Source organism: Alligator mississippiensis, chromosome 3 (assembly GCF_030867095.1).
Source record: "Alligator mississippiensis isolate rAllMis1 chromosome 3, rAllMis1, whole genome shotgun sequence".
NCBI lineage: Eukaryota > Metazoa > Chordata > Crocodylia > Alligatoridae > Alligator > Alligator mississippiensis.
Window position 1 is genome coordinate 229,839,404 of NC_081826.1, and position 21,825 is coordinate 229,861,228.

The following is a 21,825-nucleotide window of genomic DNA, read 5'->3' on the forward strand; positions in this document are numbered from 1 at the left end:
GAAATTAAAGGATGGCAAATTCAAGTTAAGAAGTAAATTCATGTAATATATTTTTATGCTGTTGAACTTCATTGCTGCAAAAGATCATTGAAGCCAAGACATTAACAATATTCCAAAAAGAATTGAATATTCTTAGTGTCCATATAAATATCCAGGCTTACAATTAATGATGGGAAATATGTTTGAAAAAATATTAAATTGTGTGCTTCAAGATTTAAGCCAGTCTCTCTTAAAGTACTTGAGAGCTGGATGCAGCACCAAAGTATCCTACATCTGCCAACTGTGGGGTTCTTCGTCATCTTTTGAAGTATGTGCCAGTGGTCATTGGACAGGGTACTGAACTAGATGGATGTAATTCAGATTGGCAGTTCCTGTGTTGCTAGAGACATCAGTTCAAGATTACATTTTGCAAAATTAGAGCTAAATGGTGTAATGTATTGTTCTGAAGTAATCACTGGATTGAGTATCTAGTAGGTGATATAGTAAGTGCAAGAGTTGTTCCATTTGATTAAATTGACCTATTTATTGTAAAAATTATGGAGTTGTAATATTAAGGGTACTTGAAAAACCTGTCTAAAATGCATTTTCTCAATGTAATGATCATGGACCTCTTCGTTCTCTCTCATGACACTACCCAGGCAAAAGAGGGGAATTGGAAGGTAGTCATCATTTTTCTTTAGATTGTTCCATTGCTTTTCAGAACCAGCAGTAATTTCTGTTCCCAGTTCTCCAACATAATCCATAGACAGTTAAGACAATTTCAGTGAAGGTCATACCACCACGTCTTCTCTATCCCCTTTACAGCACTACTCCACTTTGATGGTATTGTTTAGGCCTCTGGCAGACACAATTTCCATCAAGCAATAGGTAATATTTCTCAGTGGAAACTTGCTCCATGTGACCTGCTTCATGTTCACAGGGTAAGTTACCCAGAGGGAGAAAAAGTGCCCTAGGAACTTGTTGTGCCAGCACTCATCAGCAAGGGGAACTGGAGAGGGGCTGTCATTCCTCTCCCCATCCCCCAGTATAATTTATTGCTCCATTAAGATATTAAACATGCTTTAAATGTAAATTGGTTAGGGGCATTAATTAGACATATGTAGGCAGGTCTAACTGCCCTGGTAAGGGGCATGTCTCCTTCGTGCACGAGGCTGCAAATAGCTAATGCTTAACTTTCCACCAGTTTGTGTGATATATGGGAAAAGTACATGTCATCAGTGTCTTCAGTCATGATTTTCATTTTACCAGAGGGATCAGGACTGCATAGACAACTACCCAACTAATTTGCATAAGAACATGAGAGTTGGTATGAAAAGGGCGAATCCTTTTTGTTAATAATTGCCAAAGTATCTGGGGGGTAGGGGGGGTTGTTTGTATCCATATGTTAATACCTGATCAGACTCGCGTCTTAAGGCCACCTGAAGTTTTTTCTTTATCATTTAGTGTACGGCATGTTTTAGCTTTTTCTGTCAGAAGAAATAACTGTACCAGTCACCACCTTTAAAAAGCAGTCCAGAGTGGCTATATGCATGGTTGACTAAGAAAGCTGTTATAATTATGGTAGTATCAATGGGAGCTGTGGGCTATTCAATCCACTTAATAGGGGGAAGGATGACTGTAACCAAGTTCTTATTCCTTCTCGGTTTAGATATTGGACTGGACAGGAAGCCAATATCCTTAGATTGTACTGGTGCTTGAAATAAGTTGTCCAAAATTACGTGGCAGACACGGCAGCCTGATGGAGCTGACTTCTTTCAGCAGACCATAAATGCCAAATAGGTTGTTTCAAAGAATGGCTTGCATGGCTTTGTGCCACCTATGGTGTTTATGATATATCTGGTTCATGTATCTCTTCACTCTACTTTCTGGAATACACCATCCTGTGAGAGAGTGCCATTCTCATTTACGAATACCATTTATTTAGTTTATAAACAGAGATTCCTACTCACCACCCACCACCAAAAAAAGAGATCTTAAAAGGAACTTAAAGGAAACTTTGGTAGGTACACACCAAAACTATGGAAGTCAGAATGCTGGGTAATTAAAATTAGATACTGGTATCTTGAAGACCAACCCAGAAATGTTGGTGAGTCTTCAGATCCAGGTAGGAAACAGTGAAAAGAAGGGACATGTGACAGTGCTTGCTTCCCTATGTTGGGCAGCCCGAGCATGTGCTGAGGCATGCTCCATCCCCACGTTGTCATCTGAGAAGGCAGCTGGTGGAAGGAAGGGAAAGCTGTAATAACTTGCTGACCTTCCCTCTAGGTGGCCTGCAGCACTTGGAAGATTGTCCCTCAGGGTCCAAAAGGGAAAGCTGGAGGTGGCAGACTGTCACAAAGGCACAATTTAATATTTTTTTTTGAGGGGTATCTTATATGCCATTGCATCTTGTAAACTGGAAAATATGCTGTTAGCAATATCTTGAAGTCTGAGTCTATGCCTTTCGTAAAAAGGAAAAAAAAAAGAGTTAGTAGTTCTTTGCTTTGCTGCAAATGCTGGTACATTGTTTTTGAGGTGGGGGGGGGGGTCTGAAACCATTACTCCATTTTCCGGTTTTGTGTCATTTATCAGGGTGAACAGGCCTTAAAACAGAATTTTTATAGGGCATGGGAACTCAGCAGTTTGAAATTTGGATGGCATTCTGTCTGTGCTTTCTTTAGACAGTGTTCTCTTTTGTTACCTAGATGGCTCTAACTGTTGACAAATGAATGACCTTATTCCAGTGAACAGTCGGTCCATAATCCTTTACTAATTTTATTCATTTCGGAAGTCAACCTTGCATATCTAATATTTTCCTACTAGGCTGGAAGGGAAATAGGTTTCACACCATGAAAGGAAGGAAACTTTTTCACATAATTAGCCTCAGTAAAGACAAGTAGATTTATTATAATAGTGGTATCAAAATCTTGTTAGCCAAAAAACCAAGACAACAGTCCTAGCATTCTGATTAATTGCTGAGTCTAATTTAAACAAGGATTTTGATTCCCACTATAGACTTGCACCCTTACATTAATGTGTATGTAGTCCTGAACAGCTACTCCATTTTCTTCATTCTTCTTTCATTTTTTAGGATTGGCTGACTCTGGAGAGTGGGTAACAAAAAATCAAATTCCTATTGAAACCAAAAACCAAATTAAAAGTAATAGATCTATGCTACCTCTGGCTGCATCGCAAGTAACAACAGATTTGAATAAAATGCATGCAAAACAAATGTCATCTCCTTCAGAAGGCCTTCAAAAGGCTTGGAAGGCAAACCACAGCTAGTTAGTTGGATGAAGGGAATGCAGTGGATATAGTGTATCCGGACTTCAGCACGGCTCATGATAAAGTACCACCTAACCTTCTCATAAATAAATTGGAGAAATATGGGCTAGACGGAACTACTGCAAGGTGGCTAGGCAAGCAGCTCAGCAGCTGCAAGCAAAGGGTAATTATAAATGGATTGATGTCAGAATGTTGGGATGTTTCATTGGAGTCCTTCAGAGGTCTGTCCTGGACCTGGTGCTGTTCAATGTGCTTATTAATGATTTGGAAGTTGGAATAGATATTTTAAGCAAATACGTACATGATGCATAATTTAGAGCAGGAGTGGGCAAAATGCGGCCCGCCAGGCCATTTCTATCTGGCCCATGGGGCCCCTAAAAAATTTAGAAAATTAATATTTATCTGCCCCTGGCTGCCTATCATGCGGCCCTTGATGGCTTGCCAAAACTCAGTAAGCAGCCCTTCGCACAAAATAATTGCCCACCCCTGATTTAGAAGGATTGCAAACACATTGGAGGACAGGAGTACCATTCAGAAAGCTCTTCGGAGATTGGAAAGCTGGGCTGGAGCTAACAAGATGAAATTCAGTGCTGATATATGCAGGGTGTTACACCTTGGGAAGAATAATCAAAAACACATATAAAACAGGTGACAACTGGCTGGATGACAACACTGCCAAGAAGGATCGAGGAGGAGCCTTGATGCATCATAGGCTCAATATGAATCTGCTGTGTTGATACAGGTTCACAAAAAGTGAATGAGGTTCTGAGCTGCATCAATAGGAGCATTAAGTGCAAGACACAGGAGATGATAGTGACTCTTTACTCATCACTCGTTAGGTATCATCTACAGTAGTGCATGCAGTTTGGGACTCTCCAATTTTAAAAGATTTTTAATGACCTTAGAGGAATCAAGATCTTAGTTCTAAGTATCATCCAACACTTTGCTCTTGTAAGACTACAGGGCATTTCCTGTTTATATACTGGTTTAGTGGAGGAGTTGGAGAGGGTCTAGAAGCAGGCAGACGACAAAAATGACAAGGCCCACAGGTTGAGAAGTGCTGATCTAGTCCAACCCCCAGCTCAAAGCAGGAACCATCCTCAACTAGATCATTCCAGCCAGGGTTTTGTCAAGCTGGGCCTTAACAACCTCCAAGGATGGAAATTCTACCATGTCTCTAGGTAACCTGTTCCAGTGCTTCACCACCCTCCTAGTGAGAGAGGTTTTCCTCATATCCAACCTTGCTGCAACTTGAGAACATTGCTCCTTGTCCTGTCACCACTGGGAAGAGTCTAGCTCCATCCTCTTTGGACCCACCTTTCAGGTAGTTGAAGGCTGCTATTAAATCCCCTCTGTCTTCTCTTCTGCAAACTAAATAAACCCAGTTCCTTCAGCTTCTTCTCAGAAGTCGTGTCCTGGCCGTCAAACCATTTTCATTGCTCTCTAATGGACTCTCTCCAACTTGTCCATATCCTTTCTATAGTGGGGGGCCCAAAACTGGACACAGTACTCCAGGTGTAGTGCAGAATAGAGCAGAATATGTACTTCCTTCGATCTTCTGGCAATGCTCCTACTGATGCAGCCTAGTATGTTATTAGCCTTCTTGGTAATAAGGGCACACTGCTTACTCATATCCATCTTATTGTCCACTGTAACCCCCAGCTCCTTTTCTGCAGAGCTGCTATTTAGCCATTCGGCACCCAGCCTGTACTGGTGTATGGAATTCTTCCATCCTAAGCGCAGGACTTTGAACTTGTCCTTGTTGAACCTCATAAGGTTCCTTTAGCCCAATCCTCCAATTTGTCTAGGTCACTCTGAATCCTAGCTCTACCCTTCAGTGTATCTACTACTCCTCCCAGCTTGGTGTCACCCGTGAATTTGCTGAGGGAACAATCCATCCCATCTTCCAAATCGTTAATGAAGATATTGAACAAAACCGACCCCTGGGGCACTTTACTTGATACCAGTTGCCAACTAGACAGTTGAACCATTGATTACTACCCATTGAGCCTGACAATCCAGCCAGCTATCTATTCACCTTACAGTCCATTCATCCAACCCATACTTCCTCAGCTTGCTTGCAAGAATGCTGTAGGAGATCGTATCAAAAGCCTTGCTAAAGGCAGTAGCATATTACATCCACTGCTGGCCCCACATCCACAGAGCCATTCATCTCATCACAGAAGGCAGTCAGGTTGGTCAGGCATGACTTGCCCTTGGTGAACCCATGGTGACTATTAAAGCAGTCATATGATTGGCATCTGGAGAATTTTATGCCCTTTCTTCAAAATGGTGCAGCCTGCCATGCCAGAGGTGTGCGGCAAGTAGTGCGATTTTTGTGGACCACACATAAAATTCCCTAAATCCCATTCGTACAACTGCCAGCATATGGAGTACCTGGCTTCAAGAGCCTGCAGAGCTCCCCGACACCAGCAGGTTTCCTGCCTTGTCTTGCAGCCTGCACAGGAGCCAGAGATGACTCGAGCAGGGTGCAGGGCCCCACCCCTGGATGCAAGGAAGCTGGTGGCGGATTTGGCGGTGGGAGGGAAGCGGGGTGGCGAGCAGCCAGATGCACCGGATTCAGAGGTGGGGAGGTGCTGAGCAGCCAGACGTGAAGCTGGTGGCAGCGTGGAGTCGCTGTGCTGCTCCGCCTGGCTCTGCAGGGCCTGGGGTGGTCACCCCAATTCATCCTGCCCCCCTCCCCTCCTCCCAGGGATGGCCCTGATAGGAGCTGATGGGCAAGGCAATTTGAAGCAGGGTAATAAGCTGCAGTGTGAGTGGCTTCCTTCTCTTCCCCACTGCTCCCCAGCTGCACCCACTGTGCATGTGAAATGGCAGCTGAGGGTTCTGCAGGCTGTTCCCATGGGTGCCTAGCCATGCAGCTGGGCTTCTAGCTGCAGGCTGTTCCCATGGGTGCCTAGCCATGCAGCAGGGCTTCTAGCTGCAGGCTGTTCCCATGGGTGCCTAGGCATGCAGCAGGGCTTCTAGATGCATGCCCATTCTAAAGATGTGGGTTACTGTGAGCCTGACACTAGGGAGAAGCCGTGTGATGTTGGACTCGTGGTGCCTGGAGAACTTTAAAAAGTAGGTATGTACCTGTGGCCTTCAGCCGCATTCTACTTTTTAATGTTGCGGAGGACTAAGTTCAACATCAGACAGCCTCTTCTTCCTGTTGGACTTACGGTTTTTCACACCTTTTAAAAAGTGGACGTGCAGCAGGTGCCATGAGCTGACACTGGTAAGAGACTGTCTGATGTTGGGCTCACCGTGCCGCCTGATCTGCAGCTGCAGACAGACCTGATCAGACAGGGGACAGCTATGCCCCAGGCCCTGACCCCATGTCTAGTCCCAGTACACAGCTAAGCATCGGGATTGATCATGAACATCCATGTCACGCATTCAATTTTAAGGCATGATGTAAAATAGATGCATATAATGTCCAATATCTTTGTGGTTTGTTTACTATATTATCACACCATAAATTGTATGTAGAATGTTACAACTTATAGCATGATTAAAACATTTACTGCACCATAAATCTAATGTTGCCAGGGCCCCTAATCTTTTTCTGCCGTTTAGGATTATCTAGGATACTGCCTTCCAACAGTCTGATTTAGCAAGAGTTAGAAGCTATGTTCCGTGTTCTCTTAAAACTGGGTTCTGCTAGATGGATTTCTTACAAAAATTGCGAGTGCAAGCTACCTGAACCAGAACAAAGTGTAGCCCCATTTCATCCTGGCAAAATACAGAAAGCTAGAAATATGTTCCAAGAACTGTTTTTAAAGGAAGCTTCAACTAAAACTTCATCTTGTTTTTTTGCCGTTGTAGATGTAACCTTAAAATCACTTAACATGCAACTAGATAAACTAAAATGACTGCCAAGCAAGACAACAACAAAAAATCACTGGGTTAGAGAATGACTTAAATGTCTCAAAACACAGGCATTATGTAAAAAGTCTTTTCCTCTTTAGTGTCATGGTTACAATGCTTACTCAGACGTCCCAGCTCTGCATTTTTTCTGGGGGGAGGAAGCAAGGGAAAGACTTTTCGCCTAGTCTGTTCTGGGATGCCTACAGTTAAGAATTTGACACTCCCCTCCATTAATGTGAGTTTTTTTCAAATTCAGATAATAAACCACTTCCATGAATATACTTTTCATTTTCATGTCAGTATTTTCTGATTATGTGGGTCCCGGGTTGGACTTCTGGTCCCTCTAGGTCAACATCCAGAATGTAGGAAATATTCTTAAAATTACATTTTGTTCTGTAGTTTAGAAAGCAGACAGACTGGCTACTTCCATGAGGTGTATGATGGTTTGTCCAGGTGTTTCACATCATGGTAACATTTTGCATCTGAGGTTAGGGGTGTTTTAGAAGTATAACCACTGACTAGAAATGCAGTGCACTGTTTTGATGCTTGAGTAACTGATTTGAATTCCATAACAAAAACCTGTCTTTCCTGTAACTATGATTTATTCTTTCCAAGTTACTAATTTATTTCACCCCCCCTTTTCTCAACCCTCCCGAAATGTCTTTATCTGAACTAGCAAATTCATTAGCCAGGTACTTTTCAACTATGACAATATAACTTTTATCTAAGTCTGTAGCTCAGAAATTATTTAGAAAATGTTTTTACCCAGTAGAACCAATTTACTGTAGCCATGAAACACTTGAAAGGGATGGGAAAGTAAGAAATCCAGGTTTATCTTTCTCTAGGAAAGAGAGAGCCTGAGCTGTCACAATTAACTCTAACAATTAGGGGGAGAAAAATGGCTACCTAATTGTTTATTAATAGATTCAAGAATCATACAGTGATGTCAAAGAAAACTCTTGCCCTGTGTTCAGCAAACTTACTAACCTTTAACACATTATTTCTGTTCATTTACATTCTTTTTTAATTAAGCTGTATATTATAAATGTTGGCATCACCATCTGTTAATATTAGGGTGTAAAATAGATTGTGTTACCTGTATAATGCACTAGTGAGTCTGTTTCAAGTTCCCCTCTTTACTCATCAGCAGATATAAATAATTTACAACCTCCCATGTCTCTTCAGCTCAAATTGTAGCAGCTTCTTATTTCAGCTGTCCCCAGTTCAATCCATGGTGTCAGTTTTAAGAAGGTCGATATGAGATCTGGATGGGAAGAGCTAAAACATCTGACTGGAAATCAATAGACAGGAGGTGCAGAAAAAACAAAAAAAAATTAAAATAAAGGAATGTATAATTCTAAGCAAGAAGTAGAGCCTGATATTGAGTTACAAATATTTTCTGTAACTTCTTTTTTAATAACATGCACTTCTAAATTCAACTCAGAATCTTAGATGCTTCTTCTGACTGCTTCATTGTTTGGCTTTGGAAGGGGAGATTGGTCTAGGAGTTGGAAGTTCCAGCTCTCCTAGATATCCCCAAGCTACCTTTAAACTAGCAAATTCTGGTAAGGATGGGCATTTGCAGCCTGGAACTCAGCACAAGCTACAAAACCCACACAAAAATCTAGGTAAACATTTGAGGGGTTCACCCATGCTGAGATCTGTACTTCCACAGCTACAGCTATCAACACCTGAGCTAACTAGTTTAAAGCTATTTCAGGAATGAGCTATGATACATCCTAATTTACAGTGTAATCAGGACCCTTGAATTAGATATCTGTAAACTATCTTTCTCTTGGTCTCACTGTTTAAAGATTGAGGGAGCCTCTCAAATATTCAAATGAGCGGCTTGTTAATCCACTAGCTTTGTGTATTGGCTACTTTTTTCTCTTTTATCTTGCATCTGTTACTGACTACTGTAGAACCTGGTATCAGAGGGGGAATATTAAGATGTTCTGTTATTTAAGGCATTTTGTGCCCATTAAAACAGAAATAAACTAATTGCTTATTGGTGTCTTTTACAATCTTAAAGATTTGTCTATGACATATACATATATTGCATTTCTAATTGTTTCTTTTACTTTGTGAGACTAAATTGTCCTCATCTATTTATTAACATATCTAACTCAAGTTTATTTCATGGCAAGTTCCTTATTACACCTTGGTTTCTTGTGCTGTATTGTATGCACTTTGGAGGACAATAGATACTGATATATATATTTCAGTACCTATCTGCTGAAGTGTTCTAGATTTTTAAAGAATTGAATTTGCATCTTAACCTGTAATTCTAAAACCTCTCTTCTGGTTTTACTGGATTTTAAAACTTATTAAAATAATGTGTTATTGCAGACTAGTTGTTTTTTAGAGTGGGGACTGGAGTTGACAAGTATTCAGCAGTATTTCACACTAATTCAAATTTTTTCTCATAACTGGGACAAACTGTACATTCAAATTTGGGCACCTTATACCTGACGTATAATTTTAGTATGCTCTTTTTAAAAGTAAAATAAATTAAGAAGTAGTTGAGCTTATTTCCCTGGTCATTATGGTTGCTTACGAATATTAAAAACAAATGGCTTTATTGGAAAAAGCAGCATGTTAGTTTGACCCAGCTTCACAGCACCTGTATCGATCGAGTGCTTTAGGGGGGCTTTTGGGTGCTTTTATCTAATAGCTGATTCAGTCAGGTTTTAGATAAAAGCCCCACTAAGGCCACACTAAACCGCTCAATCTACACAGATGCGGGGGGCCAGGTCTAACTAACGCAGTGCCTCTTTTGGGCATGTGCTGGGCTCAGCGCAGAAGGGCACCAAGTTTAAAGTAAAGTGCTGTCTTCTGGCGGGAGGGTTTAACATTTGTAAGTAGCCAAGATGAATTGCTTTTTACTAGTGAAGTTCATCTGTGGGGGAATGAGTCGAGGAGATAAACCGTAGGTTGGTCTTAATTGTTCTGGTTCCTTTGTTTTTGAATTTCTGTTAGGCATATTGTGCATACAGAAGTAGACATATGTAATGTTTGTGTATAAACATGTATTATATGCTTCCTAATGAGAGAGAATCTGATACCACATGACCCTTAATGTTTTGGAATTTGGTGCATCAGTCTGTAAAACAGCTGAAATGCTATTATGTTTCTGTGTGTCCATGTCATGTTAGTCTTGAGCCATACTAGCTACCTGGACAGCTCCCAGTGATGCATGTACAGCTGATGAACTCCTTCATTTCCATTCCTTCCCCTGTTTGCTTGTTTTTGATTTATATTCTGCTCTGTCCAAAAGGCTCAGAGTGGCTTACAGCACAAAGAGAACATACTCCCAGCTGCCAAAATAGCTTCCTGGGGTCAGTGGTAATTCACAAGAGCGATCATAAACAACATGTTACTTTCACATACTATAAGGTGGTTTTAATTCACTGCCAAGCAGAAATCAGGTGGTTCAGTGGATATGGCCCTCTGACTTCAAAATATGATTGCTTGCTTGGGGGTTTTGTGTGTCCCATTATTTCAGCATTTTTTGCTTTTTCTTTTGATTCATTATAGACTAATCATTTATATAACTGTAAAGTAATCCATTCTGTGTAATACTGAAATCTTTGCTGCAACAGTTCTTTGGTTCTGTGGTGAAGATGTTCTTGTAGTTTGGGAAATAGGAAAAATAATAAACTGCTACATTTCCACAGCATCTTTCTTTCAAAAAATATTTATTTCTTTAGAGACTGTTGATTTGCATGTCTTTAACAATCCCTTAATGTAAGTGAAGGTTACCAAAGGACTGCTTCACTGTTCACTAAAATGCAGCTTCCACTTAAGGTGGAGCATGTGATCTGTTTTAATGTTATACTACATAAGTTTAGCTAAATGGAGAATTAAAAATACTTTATCCAACTGAATCTGAAATTTGGATTTTAGCTAGATAGACCCTAAACATCTGTGTAATCGCACCAGCACCTTATTTTTATGAAAAATGCTAATAGATTTTTAATGACCTTAGAGGAATTGAGATCTTAGTTTTAAGTCTCAACCAGCGCTTAGCTCTTGTAAGAGTACAGTGCATTTCCTGTCTGCATTATATGTTGGTTTAATGATGAGTCAAAAACAAGTAGTGCCTACCAAATTATCACCAACTCCTTTATTACACAGGTCTTAGATATTTCATCTACATCTCACTTATTGACAGTGAATGCAGTCAATATGATATGTAGTCAAACCCTTTTTATTTCCAGCAATATTACCAGTTTATATTTTTTAGGAAATATTGGAGTCAAAACTAGGAAATCTGTTAACATGAGACCAGAGGTACTGCTTTTAGGAGGTGATAAGTGATGATAGCAGTGTTATCAAGAAAATGGTCAGTCATGACTGAATGTCATTTTGTGCTCTGGGCAGAGATTCACCTGGGAGTAGTTTGAGACCATAACTCTTAGCTCATGACCTAACTGATGCTTGAAACCAAATGTGTATATAAAGTGATTGTATTACCTTTTTGTGTCATCTGACACTGGAAAAAATGGTAATATTATCTGAATATCTTGTACAAAGCATGCATTTAAAAACTTAATACTTTAAGGAAGTTTTTTGTTCTATGTTATTTTTGTCTTGTTAACTGTGAAGTGTGTACCCTTTCTGAGTAAGGAAAATTAACCTTTCCTTCTCCCTTAACTTCCATTTTAGACTGCTCTGGCACATTTGGAATCTCTTGCAGTTGATGTGGAACAGGCTCATCCACCAGCCAGTAAAGAAAGCATAGACTGTCTGCCGCAAACTATTATTACAGAAGATCATAATGGTACGAAAGAACTAACTAAAAATTCATTTTTATACTATGTTAGAGCCCAGTCATAACATTGCATAACAGCCTATGTGAAATATTTAAGAAAATTAGACTGAAGTACTGTGTAGTAAATTCACTAGGAACACAAATTGAGATCACTTTGGGAACAGTGACATGCTTATTCTGTAATATTCATTGTATTATGATTAGCTGTTGTGATGTCTTCTAATTATATTTTGCTTTGGGTTCAGTTTTTAAATTAAATTTTAAAATGTTTGGGTTTTTTTTCTTCTAAGCTGTAGGTCAAGAACAATGTTGTGCTATCTGTTGCAGCGAATATGTGAAAGATGAAATAATAACGGAGCTGCCCTGTCACCATTTCTTTCACAAGCCCTGTGTAACTTTGTGGTTACAGAAGGTATGTGCTCTTTCGGTTGTTTTTGTGGTTTTCTGTGTAACTTTTTGAAACCTTATGATGTCAGTTTTTAATAAACCGTTAATTTAGCTATTTTAATGCTTTAGGAACTAAATTGGTGGTGAGGGAGAAATCTCTGTGTGTACAGGAGAGTCTTAATACAAGAACCGCAACTGACTGGTCTTGACCATTAGGTATCCTAAAATATTAAAGTAACTTTAGTATATATATTATTGGCTATTAATATTTATTTTTACGATATCTGTTGTAATTTATTGTTATTAATTACTGCATTATACTTACTTATATTCAAGTTTAACACTTTAGGACAGTGGTCACCAGTTCTTGATCCACCGGTAGATCTCAAAGCCTCTTGCAGTAGATCTCAGAGCCTCTTGGACTCGATCTGAGGCTGGGGTGGGTGACTGAATGCCTGCATGCGTGCACACATGTGCCCCAGCCCAGCAGGTCAGTCCATGGGGGAGGGAAATGGAGAGGGCTAGATCAAGGTCCTCATAGTGAGGGACAGTGCCGCAGAGGCAGGAGTAGGGATAAGTTGAGTGGAGCCCTGGCCAGGTGGGACTTACCTGCTGGAAGGCGCACCCCCAAATAATTTTTTCTTCTTCTGCCTTGATCTGCCCCCATTCCCTCCCTGCAGACTTACCTGCTGGGCAGGGGCAGTAGTACACAGTAGATCTTGGGTTGCTTTTAAATGCCAAAGGTGATCTTCTGCTTAAAAGTTGGAGACCACTGCTTTAGGAACTACATTTTGTTAGTTGTGAGGGAGGGGGAAAAAAATGCCTATAAAGGGTGCAGTTATAATACAGGAGCCACAACCTGCTGGGCTTGACCATTAGATATATTAAAGATCTACAGATAAAGTAAACAACTAAAGAGGCACAATTTCTGTGCAGAGCCCTAGTTCTGGACTGGCTAGGAGATGGAAAGACTAACCCTTAGAATACCATGCTCTGGTTTGGGCTCCTCATTACTAGAAAAAAACACTCAAACCAAAAAAAAGTATATCGATTAGATAAGACAGAATTATTACTGATTTGAAATAGTAGTCTTAAACTTGTTTAGACTTTGACTAAGTGAAGACATTCAGGGAGGCTTGGGGAGGTGGGTGAGGCAAGCAGGCTCAGAGGGGAGCGATTTGGGAGTACACAGGAGAGATGGGAGTGCAGGTGGGATCTGTGGGAGCAATCAGGGTGATATGGGGGCGGGCAGCATCTGTGGGAGGATCACGTGGCAGCCACAGGAAGGATCAAGTGGCAGACAGGTTCCACAGTGGAGCTGGTGGAGTCAAGGAGAGTTTTGTGGGGTTATGGGGCTAATGTCTGTGGGGAGGCTTGGGGGGATCAGGGACCTACTTTTAGCCCTCTGACCCATCCCTGGGAACCTACAACCCCATCCCTCCCTCCCCCAGTCGAAAATTACTTCCTTGACTCCCAGCAGGGGTGAATTCTGGCACCTGGAGCAGCTTGTGGGATGGAGGTTTGAAGCAGGGGGGCTGGCTGGTCTGCAGGAATGGGGAGGGAGGAGGTGGCAAGGGGCTGAGGCACTAAAAATAGTTAGGTGGCAGGTGCACAAAAAGTACAGCTCTCGTACTGGATCTTGGAGTTCTAGTGGACTCTAAGATGAACATGAGTCGGCAGTGTGACGAAGCCATCAGAAAAGCCAATGGCACTTTATCGTGCATCAGCAGATGCATGACGAATAGGTCCAAGGAGGTGATACTTCCCTTCTATCGGGCGCTGGTCAGACCGCAGTTGGAGTACTGCGTGCAATTCTGGGCGCCGCAATTCAAGAGGGATGCGGATAACCTGGAGAGGGTCCAGAGAAGGGCCACTCGTATGGTTAAGGGCCTGCAGACCAAGCCCTACGAGGAGAGACTAGAGAAACTGGACCTTTTCAGCCTCCGCAAGAGAAGGCTGAGAGGCGACCTTGTGGCTGCCTTTAAGTTCATCACGGGGGCACGGAAGGGAATTGGTGAGTATTTACTCACCAAGGCGCCCTCGGGGGTTACAAGAAATAATGGCCACAAGCTAGCAGAGAGCAGATTTAGATTGGACATTAGGAAGAACTTCTTCACAGTTAGAGTGGCCAAGGTCTGGAACGGGCTCCCAAGGGAGGTGGTGCTCTCCCCTACCCCGGGGGTTTTCAAGAGGAGGTTAGATAAGCATCTAGATGGGGTCATCTAGACCCAGCACTCTTTCCTGCCTATGCAGGGGGTCGGACTCGATGATCTATTGAGGTCCCTTCCGACCCTAACATCTATGAATCTATGGAGTCAGCAGCCTGGCTTTCCCAGCTTTGGGCTGCACAGGTGATTGTACTGAAGTTCAATGCACCAGTCTAACTTAATTCAGTTTGAGTGTACACTGATTCAAGTCTGTTGTAGACAAGGTTCTGCCATTTTTGGATCTGTTTATGTGTGCAGAACTTCCGTACTGTTACCAGTTTAGATAGATTTCCAATCACTGGGACTAGGTCTGAATGTAAAGTCCACACCTGGGTGAATTAAGTTTAGATCATGTGACTATTTTTAACCCAATCTAACCTCCCCCTAACCTCCCCGAATGTCTGCACTTAGCCCTTGTCTTTCGTTTTAACTTGTCTAGCAAGAAGAAGAATAAAGGCCTATATAACTATTTAATGAGGGCTGCATCGCTAAAGGTGAAAAATTTAAGGTGTTTCAGAGCAATTTAAGTAGAAGTAGCAGTGTTACTGTACAAAAAAACTTAACTGAGTTCTGCTAGTTTATAGAATTGTCTCCAAAGGGGGGTAGGCTTTAAATGCTTCATTGATTATGAGTGACTAAATGAAGCATCTGTGAGTTGCTGGAATATTCCAGCAATATTAGAGATTTGGATAAGACCACCTAATACCAGCTCTAAGTTCTGTTTCTTTTACTACTGTGTAATATTAAGGAAGATTGAAAACTAAGACTCCTTGTAGCCATTTATTATTCTCAAGTGAATTAACGAGTTCAAAATCATTCTGATCTTGAGGTTTCTTGTCTCAAGCATGCTAAACAATCATTCCATAATCAAGTAAAAACTAACTTTTCAGTCCGATATAATCACCAAGTCTATACAGCCCCAGAAGCCCCAGTCAAGGTTAGGGGTCCATTATGGCAAATTCTAAATCAGGAGTGGCAAAACTTCCTAAAATTTCTCGCTACAAACCAAAAATTTAATGAGGCTGAAAGTCATATGATACAACACCTTTTGAGATGTGCATGCCCCAGAATCAGTGATATACATGTGCACAGCGCACCCGCTCAAATAGTAATTTATCATAAAATGACTTTCTTCAGGAGCAACATTTAAACTTGCAAGCCACAACTGGTCCACTCTGTTTTAGTAATAGTGGGCACATTAACACGTTCATTAATGTGCCGTAATTACGATGCATTAATTTTAATACTTGTAATGACCTGTACTAACTTAATGTGCCGTAATTGACACTACTGCACATTAGCACAGATGAGCGCTTTTTTTGTGATGTTAATGCACATTAGACTAAATCTGCTGTGCAATAGGATGAGTTTTGCCCACCATGCTAATGCACAGTAAAATTAATCTAATGTGCATTAAGTGTCTCGTGTACACATGCCCAGTCCCCACCTTTTATTCATCTATTTTTTACTAAACCTATTTGTCGAGGATTCTAATACAGTGTTAAATGCCTTTCGTGTTATTAATGAAAATTGTTTGTCCCAGTTCAAGTTTTCATATTTCTGGATGGTTCTTGTCTTTAATCTTGGTATGTATCTTTAGCTAATGGTAGACCACTTGCAAATATTCTTGGTTTTAATTTGCTGGTGATTTTAACCCAATAACTTTATATTACTGTTTTTTTGCAGTCATGTTAGGATGCAATTTGACAGAATTTCTAAGATTCCTATTTGGGCAGCTAATAATCTGTTTTAACTATGCTTTATCACCAAATCCTACATGCTGTTGAAGAATTGGCGTAGGAAGACGGAGCAAGCACAGATTATCTGCACTTCTTGACCTAGTTATACAGCAAGAAACAGCACATAGGTCTTAACAGTGAATCCCTCAAAACAGGGTTTCTTATAACATCTACCACTTACAGAAGGCTGTCATCTAAATGCCACATCTATTTTTGCCTGATTTAAGGGTGGTGCTCCCCTGAAAGTAAAACAGTACTTTAACTGACAGTATTAACTAACTTATTGCTATTGTTATTGTTCCATTCAGCCCTCTATCCTAATTTGAAGTAATTCTGTATTACAATGTAAGATCCTATTCTAGAAACATTACCTATGAGCATGCAGTCACACACATGCTATTCTATTAATATGTTTCTTTTTGTCTTCTCTAGTCGGGAACATGCCCTGTATGCCGTCATGTACTTGCACCTGTCCTCCCTGAAGCAGCCGCCTCTTCCTTCCTGTCTGATCATGATTCCCCTCCCTCAGTCCACAGCACTTCAGGAACACAATAAAATAAGTATCTGAAATGAGATTTTGAACCATCAAGCTAAAAATGTAAATCTTTCCTGTTTAATTACAATGTGAAAATGATTATATATATAAGAATATTATATAGAAAAATGCTATATATAGTATATATTTTAGTTTAGAAAGAGAATGTAAGACTTTCTAAACTATGTTTAGGTTTATGGTAATAGCTAAAATTTTCAAACTGAAAGTCGGGGAAAAAACATTGCACCCATTCTCTGCAGTAGATTGTTTCTGTTAGTTGTAATGTCTTAAGCTTGTAACCCGCCAGATTTGTCCAAAAGATTGATCATTAATGTGGCACTTCACGTTCAAATTCTTGCAACTGCAGTGCAGTTGGAGCTTATTAAAGTTACGCGTATAACCTGTTTTACTTAATATAACTATTTTTTTTGTCAAAGATAGTGCCACTGACTGACTTTGTAATTGATCTCTCATATTTGCATCAAATGTGAAGACATTCTGTGATCACAGCAGTAGTAAAATTTAGTTTCACTGGAAATAAATTTGCATAATTCAACCATTTTTTCATATGAGTTTTTTCATAATATCTGTTTTTCCAAATGCTGAAGCATTGGTAAATCACTACTGGCACTGACCTGGAATTTCACAAATACATGAATTGTTCCTGAGTGTCTGTATGAAGGTTCCTGGATTTTGTTTGTTTGTTTTCAAGGTATATGGAATGTGGAACTTTAAAGCTGGTATTATCAAAGCAGTCTAAAACAGGGGTGTTGAATGACCCAGCTTGGGACTGAGGTACTAAGACCCGGGTGCCTCTGCCACTTCTTGCTGCCCAACTGCAGCAGCACAGCACAGGTAGAGCTACCCTTCCACTGAAGCTCCTGGCCCCTGGTTGCAGAAAAGTGTTCCCTTCTCCCAGCCAGCTCTGCAGGCTGGATCCAAAGATTCCACAGACTGGATTTGGTCTGCAGGCTGTAGGTTGCCAATTCCTGATATAAAGAATTAAATCGCTGGTAGTTGGGATTCTATTTCTTTATTTTTCCTTTTAAAGTCCAGTTCTAAAAATGGTCAGGCTTTGGAGGAGTTGGCCGATTCACGGTGTGCAGGGATGTTAATACCTTCTTGTCTCTTGGAATTGTTATGCCTAAAAGCTAGAGCGAGTGCTCCTGAATCTGAATTGTAGCGTCTCCCTGAAGGCAAAGAATGGAATATGGTAATGGAATAAACTATTTGTGAGTTAAGACAGAATATTATCAATAGTATAAAAATAGGAGTAAGAGTTCAGTATTTCTGGTGGTTGCAGTGGGCTGTAATAAAATTCATATTTTTAAGAGGAGGGAACTGAAGAAGATTGGATTTTAATGGACTTCTCAAACTGTACTGTGTTGCCATCAGTAACATGTTATTTTAAACTTTTTATTTCTATTGTAAGTAAATCTCATACGGCAAGAATATAGGTTTGAGGAATTGTATGTGCCCTTTAGTAACCAATTACTGTTGAAAAACTTTTCATAGTTGTGAATTAAATCCAGGTCATTAAAAACAGTGACAGTTCTTCCACTTTCTGTGAAGGGAACTGGACCTAGGCCATTGGAGAAGAATAGCTACTGTTGGTAAATAAGCCCTTTTCATACAAATTTTGTTGTCATCATTCAGCTTCTGAGATTTATTCAAAATTATGGCACCCATTGGAATATCTGATTACCTTATAAACATTAACATACTATGAAAACACCACTATGAAACACAGAGTAGTATTTAATTTTGAAGGGAAAACACTAATGTTAGATGGTTTGTCCAGATGTCACACTAGAAGTTTGTAACAGAGCAAGGTATTGAATCAAGGTATCCTGTGTCTAGTGTAGTGTCTGAACAAAAAAAACATTGTTTCTCAGCCTTAGAGTACAGGGAAGCTGAAACAGGTCCTGGCAGAATGATGAGGAAGGGTAGTGAATACAGCTCCAAGAGTGCGTTTTTCCCAAAAACCTCCACATCAGAATTCCATTGGAAGAGTCTTTGGCAGGGATTTTGGGAGCAGATGACAGCAGTCAGTGCTTTTTCACAGGCCCTCAAGCTTTTCTTTTAGCGATCCAATATGGAATCAATACTAATCCAAGAAGCACTGCTTTTATCACAAAAATCCTGCTATAAATTGCTATTTGGAGTCGCTAGGGAATTGGTCAGTGGCAGTTTAAATCCTGAAGCATTCCAAGATGCCATGGCGAAATAAGGACAGCAGGGCAGTTATGTGACCTGTTAAAGCTGATCCAAAAGCCACATGGTTTTTGGTGTATTGGTGGATTTAGAAGAGGGGAGAGAATTATCATGTGTTTTTTATCTCCCTTCACAAGTTAAACAGGCTAGAGGATGGAGAGTGTTTTAACAGTTGAATTTTTTTTTTCTTGTTAATGTCATTGTTCTGCCTACTCGTACCTATATACAAAAGATTCAACTGCAGACTTTCTGACAAGCTTATGTTGGCTTTGTGCATCTGTTGTGTACAGGCTCAGTGCTGTAGCATGTCCTTCATTTCCATTTCCAAAGAACATTTGTTCTAAAGAGAATTTTCCCAGATAGCATGTTAAGATTTAGAAATTCTCTGCCAGTTGTTTAAAGATTTCAGTTCCAAACTCAACCAACAGCATCAAGAGCTAAGCTTGAGACAGCTGCTAGGTTTTTTTTTTCCTTGCCATCTGTTGCTGGCCTCAGCCCTTGGCTCCCTTTTCTCTTCAAACAGCTGGCAAACAGTTGTCTAGAAGAAGGTGATTTAAAAAAACCAACAAAACAAAACCCTGAATTTATAGGTGTTACATGTAGGTCTTGCAAACCTGTGTTTCTTAACTGAAGGAATAGGACTTTTAACAACTGGGTTGACACAGCACTTGCTAGATCATATTCAAAGGATTATCAAAGACGAAAAGTCAAATGAAGAACTACACACGTTTCTAATAATTTGTTTCCTTTTCTGTAATGGAAGCTTTCTCACAGTTGCTTAAGTCTCTGAAATTAAAGTTATTCATAGATTCATAGATGCTAGGGTTGGAAGGGACCTCAATAGATCATCAAGTCCGACCCCCTGCATAAGCAGGAAAGAGTGCTGTGTCTAGATGACCCCAGCTAGATACTCATCTAACCTCCTCTTGAAGACCCCCAGGGTAGGGGAGAGCACCACCTCCCTTGGGAGCCCGTTCCAGACCTTGGCCACTCGAACTGTGAAGAAGTTCTTCCTAATGTCCAATCTAAATCTTCTCTCTGCTAGCTTGTGGCCATTGTTTCTTGTAACCCCCGGGGGCGCCTTGGTGAATAAATACTCACCAATTCCCTTCTGTGCCCCTGTGATGAACTTATAGGCAGCCACAAGGTCGCCTCTCAACCTTCTCTTGCGGAGGCTGAAAAGATCCAGGTTCTCTAGTCTCTCCTCGTAGGGCTTGGTCTGTAGTCCCTTAACCATACGAGTGGCCCTTCTCTGGACCCTCTCCAGGTTATCCGCATCCTTCTTGAAGTGTGGCGCCCAGAATTGCACGCAGTACTCCAACTGCGGTCTGACCAGCGCCCGATAGAGGGGAAGTATCACCTCCTTGGACCTATTCATCATGCATCTGCTGATGCACGATAAAGTGCCATTGGCTTTTCTGATGGCTTCGTCACACTGCCGACTCATGTTCCTCTTGGAGTCCACTAGGACTCCAAGATCCCTTTCCACTTCCGTGCCACCCAGCAGGTCATTTCCTAGGCTGTAGGTGTGCTGGACATTTTTCCTCCCTAGGTGCAGCACTTTGCATTTCTCCTTGTTGAACTGCATTCTCTTGTTTTCTGCCCACTTGTCCAACCTATCCAGGTCTGCCTGCAGCTGTTCCCTGCCCTCCGGCGTGTCCACTTCTCCCCATAGCTTTGTGTCATCTGCAAACTTGGACAGAGTATATTTGACTCCCTCGTCCAAGTCACTGATGAAGACATTAAAGAGTATCGGTCCAAGGACCGAGCCCTGCGGGACCCCACTGCCCACACCCTTCCAGGTCGATACTGACCCATCCACCACGACTCTCTGGGTGCGACCCTCTAGCCAATTCGCCACCCACCGGACTGTGTAGTCATCCAAGTCACAGCCTCTTAACTTGTTCACCAGTATGGGGTGGGATACCGTATCGAAGGCCTTCCTGAAGTCTAAGTATACGACATCAACCCCTACTTCTGCGTCCAGGCGTTTTGTAACCTGGTCATAAAAAGAGACTAGATTGGTCAGACACGATCTGCCTGCCACGAACCCGTGCTGGTTTCCCCTCAGCATAATTTGTCCTGCCGGGCTCTCACAAATGTGAGCCTTGATAATTTTTTCAAAGACTTTGCCAAGGATGGAGGTGAGACTGACTGGCCTATAGTTGCCCGGGTCCTCCTTCCTCCCCTTTATGCCTGGCCAAAATAGCCCTGTGTGAATGAAGTTGTCCTTAGAAGGATTACATTGTACCCATAAATGAGCTCAAGATGACAGAGAATAATCCAGTCATCCCCCTACAAAGGAACTCTCAAACACAACTAAAAACTTCTATTTTTACTTATCACATAAAACAAAACATTCTAGCTCTTCATCTTTTACAGGATAAAAATAATTTGACAAGTACAGCTCACTTATGTAAAAAGTACTTATCCTTCTTTTCTGTGTGTGCAGCTGTATATTGAGTCTAATTAAAGAATTTAATGAAGAATAGATTAAAAATGAGTAGTTATACCATAACAAACTAGTTCTGAATTATCTTTTCTCATTAATAATAAAAGATTAGTTCTGCAAGAAGTCATTTTGGTAAGTCAAATATGAACTGGGTATATTTAATACTGTAGTAAAACATCTGTAGTTCTAAAATTAGAATGCAAATCTTTAGCCAGAAATGTAGTATTTTTAATTCTGCTTTTCTCCCTACCTACCCTTGTTATGCTTCAGCAAACTTAGAAGTTTTGACAGGTGTTGTAAAAGACACCCTGAGAGAATAAGTTTACTGTTTGTGCCCAAAATAGGTCTGACAGCAGTAGTTCCGTTTTTCTGACATAGGCTTA

At 40.9% G+C, this 21,825-nt stretch overlaps 1 protein-coding gene across 2 annotated transcripts in view; it reads left to right on the top strand.

The window, feature by feature from the left end:
• Positions 1 to 17,332, top strand: part of PJA2 (praja ring finger ubiquitin ligase 2) — an 84,497-nt gene extending 67,165 nt beyond the window's left edge. For both annotated transcript variants that reach the window (XM_006270888.4, XM_019484296.2), the window contains exons 7-9: positions 11,803 to 11,917; positions 12,199 to 12,320; positions 16,674 to 17,332. In XM_006270888.4, the coding sequence (XP_006270950.1) occupies positions 11,803 to 11,917; positions 12,199 to 12,320; positions 16,674 to 16,796 (360 nt within the window). In that variant the 3' untranslated portion in view covers positions 16,797 to 17,332. The remainder of the gene's footprint in view (positions 1 to 11,802; positions 11,918 to 12,198; positions 12,321 to 16,673) is intronic.
• Positions 17,333 to 21,825: the final 4,493 nt, after the last annotated feature.